At 49.9% G+C, this 7192-nt stretch overlaps 1 protein-coding gene and 1 long non-coding RNA gene across 3 annotated transcripts in view; both read left to right on the top strand.

Annotated features, from left to right (window-relative positions):
• LOC115194998 (extensin-like) overlaps positions 1-1142 on the top strand; it is a 26871-nt gene extending 25729 nt beyond the window's left edge. Inside the window, exon 2 of the mRNA XM_029754899.1 lies at positions 1-1142. This exon is cut by the window's left edge and continues 271 nt beyond it. Coding sequence (XP_029610759.1) covers positions 1-1142 — 1142 coding nt within the window.
• A 3785-nt stretch (positions 1143-4927) lies between these two features.
• On the top strand, positions 4928-5858 carry LOC115193429 (uncharacterized). 2 transcript variants are annotated; one of them, XR_003878180.1, is made up of 2 exons: positions 4928-5157; positions 5798-5831. It is a non-coding gene; the product is annotated as an uncharacterized LOC115193429 (long non-coding RNA). The 2 variants fall into 2 exon arrangements; XR_003878181.1 differs by lacking the exon at positions 4928-5157 and adding an exon at positions 5176-5698 and having other exon boundaries at positions 5798-5858.
• Positions 5859-7192: the final 1334 nt, after the last annotated feature.

Genomic DNA, 7192 nt, shown 5'->3' with positions numbered 1-7192 from the left:
CACCAACACCAACCGGTCCCCCTCACCACCAACACCAACTGGCCCCCGTCACCAACCCCACCAACTGGCCTCCATCACCAACCCCACCAACTGGCCCCCGTCACCAACCCCACCAACTGGCCCCCGTCACCAACCCCACCATCTGGCCTCCGTCACCAACCCCTCCAACAGGCCCATCACCAACCCCACCATCTGGCCTCCGTCACCAACCCCTCCAACAGGCCCATCACCAACCCCACCAACTGGCCTTCGTCACCAACCCCACCAACTGGCCCCATCACCAACCCCCGTCACCAACCCCGTCACCAACCGGCCCCCATCACCAACCCCACCAACTGGCCTCCAACACCAACCCCACCAACTGGCCCCCGTCACCAACCCCACCAACTGGCTCCCATCACCAACCCCACCAACTGGCCTCCGTCACCAACCCCACCAACTGGCCTCCATCTGGCCCCCATCACCAACCCCACCAACTGGCCTCCGTCACCAACCCCACCAACTGGCCTCCAACACCAACCCCACCAACTGGCCCCCGTCACCAACCCCACCAACTGGCTCCCATCACCAACCCCACCAACTGGCCCCCGTCACCAACCCCACCAACAGGCCTCCATCACCAACCCCACCAACAGGCCTCCATCACCAACCCCACCAACTGGCCCCCGTCACCAACCCCACCAACTGGCCCCGTCACCAACCCCACCAACTGGCCTCCGTCACCAACCCCACCAACTGGCCTCCGTCACCAACCCCACCAACTGGCCTCCGTCACCAACCCCACCAACTGGCCCCGTCACCACCCCCACCAACTGGCCCCCGTCACCAACCCCACCAACTGGCCTCCGTCACCAACCCCACTAACTGGCCCCGTCACCAACCCCACCAACTGGCCCCGTCACCAACCCCACCAACTGGCCTCCATCACCAACCCCACCAACTGGCCCCGTCACCAACCCCACCAACTGGCCTCCGTCACCAACCCCACTAACTGGCCCCGTCACCAACCCCACCAACAGGCCTCCATCACCAACCCCACCAACTGGCCCCGTCACCAACCCCACCAACTGGCCCCATTACCAACTCCACCAACTGGCCCGGTTCACAACCCCCTCAATTCTACTAATTTTGCCATGGAGTAGAGAAGAAAGTGAGCTGTTTGAAGTTTTTAATATGATATCTGAGTGTCAGTGATTGGCTAAATCAATGGGGGGGCGCCCGGGAGGTAATTCAATCATGATTACTACAAGTTTAGATAGCTGGCCACTAGACTAACCTACCAGTCTAAAAACAAGGCAGCTGACGTGGCTAATTGAGTGACTATCAGTGACTGACATAATGAGAGAACACGGTTAATGCATAACCAAATTTAGAAATGACAGCTTGTGCTTTCTACTATTCCAACTCGCAACAGTAACATGAGACCCCGACTGAGTAAAAAAAACACACATACACACAATTAAAGTCATAGGCAGTATTTCAAATATGTTCAACAAGGCATTAAATACAGAGTAAATATACAGTAAATGTACAACACACCATCAACACTAGAGGGCAGCAAAGAGCCACATGATGTTAAATACATTATCGCCAATCATTTCCAATCTGGTGTGTGTTTGTGTGTGAGTTTCTGTGTATCCTATTTTCAGATCTTTGTAACCTCCTTACCTCCTAAGCACCTTACCTCCTAAGCACCTTAGCTCCTTAGCTCCTTACCTCCTTACCTCCTTAGCTCCTTACCTCTGTTTCGGAAACAAGAAAGAGCTAAAAGAGAGAGAAAGAGAAAACCAACCTCCTTCTTGTCTTACTGTCACAGCTGACTATACTACCATGTCCCAACTCCACTATGTCCATGTTTTCACGTTATTAAGGGCCTGTCACAGCTGACTATACTACCATGTCCCAACTCCACTATGTCCATGTTTTCACGTTATTAAGGGCCTGTCACAGCTGACTATACTACCATGTCCCAACTCCACTATGTCCATGTTTTCACGTTATTAAGGGCCTGTCACAGCTGACTATACTACCATGTCCCAACTCCACTATGTCCATGTTTTCACGTTATTAAGGGCCTGTCACAGCTGACTATACTACCATGTCCCAACTCCACTATGTCCATGTTTTCACGTTATTAAGGGCCTGTCACAGCTGACTATACTACCATGTCCCAACTCCACTATGTCCATGTTTTCACGTTATTAAGGGCCTGTCACAGCTGACTATACTACCATGTCCCAACTCCACTATGTCCATGTTTTCACGTTATTAAGGGCCTGTCACAGCTGACTATACTACCATGTCCCAACTCCACTATGTCCATGTTTTCACGTTATTAAGGGCCTGTCACAGCTGACTATACTACCATGTCCCAAGTCCACTATGTCCATGTTTTCACGTTATTAAGGGCCTGTCACAGCTGACTATACTACCATGTCCCAACTCCACTATGTCCATGTTTTCACGTTATTAAGGGCCTGTCACAGCTGACTATACTACCATGTCCCAACTCCACTATGTCCATGTTTTCACGTTATTAAGGGCCTGTCACAGCTGACTATACTACCATGTCCCAACTCCACTATGTCCATGTTTTCACGTTATTAAGGGCCTGTCACAGCTGACTATACTACCATGTCCCAACTCCACTATGTCCATGTTTTCACGTTATTAAGGGCCTGTCACAGCTGACTATACTACCATGTCCCAACTCCACTATGTCCATGTTTTCACGTTATTAAGGGCCTGTCACAGCTGACTATACTACCATGTCCCAACTCCACTATGTCCATGTTTTCACGTTATTAAGGGCCTGTCACAGCTGACTATACTACCATGTCCCAACTCCACTATGTCCATGTTTTCACGTTATTAAGGGCCTGTCACAGCTGATTATGCTACCATGTCCAAAAACCACTTGGTCCACGTTGTCAGGGGCAACCACTGGAAGGAAGGAAGTAGCATACCAGTGTCAATTTGATGACAGATGACTCACAAAGGTGTGTAGCCTACAGTATATCTACCATTGGCACCAGGGACAGAGAGAGACGGAGAAGGAGAGTGAGAGAGAGAGACAGAGAGAGAGAGACAGAGATGGAGAGAGACGGAGATGGAGAGAGAGACGTGAGGAGAGGGAGCGAGAGACTTGGGGGAAGGGAGAGAGAAACTTGGGTGGAGGGAGAGAGATGTGAGGGGAGGGAGAGAGAGAGACTTGGGGGGAGGGAGAGAGATGTGAGGGGAGGGAGAGAGACTTGGAAGGAGGGAGAGAGATGTGAGGGGAGGGAGAGAGACAGAGACTTGGGGGGAGGGAGAGAGATGTGAGGGGAGGAAGAGAGAGAGACTTGGGGGGAGGGAGAGAGATGTGAGGGGAGGGAGAGAGAGAGACTTGGGGGGAGGGAGAGAGATGTGAGGGGAGGGAGAGAGAGAGAGAGACTTGGGGGGAGGGAGAGAGATGTGAGGGGAGGAAGAGAGAGACTTGGGGGGAGGGAGAAAGAGAGAGAGACTTAGGGGGAGGGAGAGAGATGTGAGGGGAGGGAGAGAGAGAGAGAGACTTAGGGGGAGGGAGAGAGATATGAGGGGAGGAAGAGAGAGAGACTTGGGGGGAGGGAGAGAGATGTGATGGGAGGGAGAGAGAGAGACTTTGGGGGAGGGAGAGAGACTTGGGGGAGGGAGAGAGATGTGAGGGGAGGAGGAGGAGAGAGACTTGCGGGGAGGGAGAGAGACTTGGGGGAGGGAGAGAGATGTGAGGGGAGGGAGGGAGACTTGGGGGGAGGGAGAGAGATGTGAGGGGAGGGAGAGAGACTTGCGGGGAGGGAGAGAGACTTGGGGGAGGGAGAGAGATGTGAGGGGAGGGAGGGAGAGAGACTTGCGGGGAGGGAGAGAGACTTAGGGGGAGGGGAGAGAGATGTGAGAGGAGGAAGAGAGAGAGACTTGGGGGGAGGGAGAGAGACTTGGGGGAGAGAGAGAGATGTGAGGGGAGGGAGGGAGAGAGACTTGCGGGGAGGGAGAGAGAGACGTGAGGGGAGGGAGAGAGAGAGACGTGAGGGGAGGGAGAGAGAGAGACGTGAGGGGAGGGAGAGAGAGAGATGTGAGGGGAGAGAGAGAGAGAGACGTGAGGGGAGGGAGAGAGAGAGACGTGAGGGGAGGGAGAGAGACGTGAGGGGAGGGAGAGAGAGAGACGTGAGGGGAGGGAGAGAGAGAGACGTGAGGGGAGGGAGAGAGAGAGACGTGAGGGGAGAGAGAGAGAGACGTGAGGGGAGGGAGAGAGAGACGTGAGGGGAGGGAGAGAGAGACGTGAGGGGAGGGAGAGAGAGACGTGAGGGGAGAGAGAGAGAGACGTGAGGGGAGGGAGAGAGAGACGTGAGGGGAGGGAGGGAGACGTGAGGGGAGGGAGAGAGAGAGACGTGAGGGGAGGGAGGGAGACGTGAGGGGAGGGAGAGAGACGTGAGGGGAGGGAGAGAGAGAGACGTGAGGGGAGGGAGAGAGAGAGACGTGAGGGGAGGGAGAGAGAGAGACGTGAGGGGAGGGAGAGAGAGACAGGCTTTTCCTCAGACGCCTTCACACCTTGGGTCCTGGCAGTCCTCTTAGGCCCCAGTTGACCCCAGTCAGATAGCAGATACTGCTGTGTAGTGTGTGTTTTGTTTGTGTGTGTGTGTATGTACGTGTGCATGTCTGTGTGCTGATCAAGGGAGTCATTGATTTTAGGTTCAGATTGCAGATGGGAACAGTTAACAATACAGTACTATCGTAATACAATATGGACTTTAACAGTCTGGAAAGGCTTGATGAAACGTTGATGTTTGTTTTTTGACAACAATTTAAGAGGTTAAGGCTTTTACCATACTGGATAATGAGTAGCCTAAAGGTTATTCATACAAGTTGTCCTATGTAGGCCACACTTCATCAATAAGGCCCAGGGGATCTATGGGCTGTTTTTACGCAAAATCACCCTCCTTCCTCTGCCCTCTTATCGCTCTCCTCCTCCCCTCCCACCCACCTGATTCAATCAAATCGCATCCGATGCTATGCGTGTAAGTGTTTTCCTGTGACAGTAGAGCGAGAGAACCAGAAATCTGACAGCTAAGTCGTGTGGCAGGATTCAAGCAGGAAGACAAGCAGAAGCAGTGGGAGACGCGGCTGTAGACCACCGGAACGGAGGTAAATATTTAATCGGCCCGGGTAGAATACAGATGCATGGCATCATCGCTTGATCCGGTGTTGGTTCCACGGGATGCTTGAACGAGGATCGCGTAGCCCACCGGATTTTGACGATGGGGTTTGTAAGCTTTAGTATCTAAACGGTTTTGACTGAGCGTCGCCGGTGAACAGAATAAATTCATGAATGAGTTGATAGATGAACTAATTAATTAATGTCATTGACATCCGTGTTTCGTTTATGCCACGTCTGCCTCGAGCGTTATCATAGAATGAATGATCAAACGTTGTCACTCGTGAGCCGCCAGCTGGCATGAGCAATGAATGTTACAGACAAATCCGTTTCGTTTCTTTTTAACGATCCGTTTAAACGCGCATAACCCTACTGTATTGTCATACGTGTGATCGCTACCGCATTTGGCTAGATGAGGTGGTCGTTGTGCAGGCTAGCAACACGTCGGTTACATTCAGAAAGCTGAAACCAAGGAAATGGGGACACACGCTTGAGACACATGACAGTCAGGTGTCTCGTTAGCGACTGCAGGTAACCACAGATGCATATAAACTATTGTTATTGTGATAGAGCTTATAAGGGACAACTACAGATGTTAATGCGATGTGTGTATGTTTGCATGAAATATAGTGGCTTTGGCTTCACCACAACAAACGTGCATTGATGGGGGGGAAAAAGAGGAACCAGCAAAGAACGAAAACAGAACTCAACCAGTGACGGTGCATTTTCGCCCAACAACTAACTGTTAAACGGTATGTAGGTAGAAACATTACCACATATGGATTTGAATTAGTATACGCATCGAAAGTCCCAATGCAAAGTTAAACCTCACGTTTCTAGTTTGGAGTTATTACATACAACTGATCAGAATTCAGAAGATTTGCCGAAGTCATGTTGGAATTTCCTTTGTGTGTGATGTACTACAGTTGAAGTCGGAAGTTTACATACACTTAGGTTGGAGTCATTAAAACTCGTTTTTCAACCACTCCACAAATTTCTTGTTAACAAACTATCGTTTTCGCAAGTCGGTGAGGACATCTACTTTGTGCATGACACAAGTCATTTTTCCAAAAATTGTTTACAGACAGATTATTTAACTTATAATTCACTGTATCACAATTCCAGTGGGTCAGAAGTTTACACACACTAAGTTGACTGTGCCTTTAAGCAGCTTGGAAAATTCAAGAAAATGATGTCATGGCTTTAGAAGCTTCTGATAGGCTAATTGACATCATTTGAGTCAATTGGAGGTGTACCTGTGGATGTATTTCAAGGCCGACCTTCAAACTCAGTGCCTCTTTGTTTGACATCATGGGAAAATCAAAAGAAATCAGCCAAGACCTCAGCTGCAGGAGGGACTGGTGCACTTCACAAAATAGATGGCATCATGAGGGAGGAAAATTAGGTGGATATATTGAAGCAGCATCTCAAAACATCAGTCAGGAAGTTAAAGCTTGGTCGCAAATGGGTCTTCCAAATGGACAGTGACCCCAAGCATACTTCCAAAGTTGTGGCAAAAGGGCTTAAGGACAACAAAGTCAAGGTATTGGAGTGGTCATCACAAAGCCCTGACCTCAATCCTTTAGAACATTTGTTGGCAGAACTGAAAAAGTGTGTGTGAGCAAGGAGGCCTACAAACCTGACTCTGTTACACCAGCTCTGTCAGGAGGAATGGGCCAAAATTCACCCAACTTATTGTGGGAAGCTTGTGGAAGGCTGCCTGAAACGTTTGACCCAACTTAAACAATCTAAAGGCAATGCTACCAAATACTAATTGAGTGTATGTAAACTTCTGACCCCACTGGGAATGTGTTGAAATAAATAAAAGCTGAAATAAATCATTCTCTCTACTATTATTCTGACATTTCACATTCTTAAAATAAAGTGGTGATCCTAACTGACCTAAAGACAGGGAATTTTTACTGGGATTAAATGTCAGGAATTGTGAAAAACTGAGTTTAAATGTATTTGGCTAAGGTGTATGTAAGCTTCTGACTTCAACTGTATATAGGATGCTGTAAGCCA

Source organism: Salmo trutta, chromosome 5 (genome assembly GCF_901001165.1).
Source record: "Salmo trutta chromosome 5, fSalTru1.1, whole genome shotgun sequence".
In the NCBI taxonomy this organism is placed as follows: domain Eukaryota; kingdom Metazoa; phylum Chordata; class Actinopteri; order Salmoniformes; family Salmonidae; genus Salmo; species Salmo trutta.
Note: the sequence above shows the minus strand (reverse complement) of the source record. Positions and strands in the feature narration are given on the sequence as shown.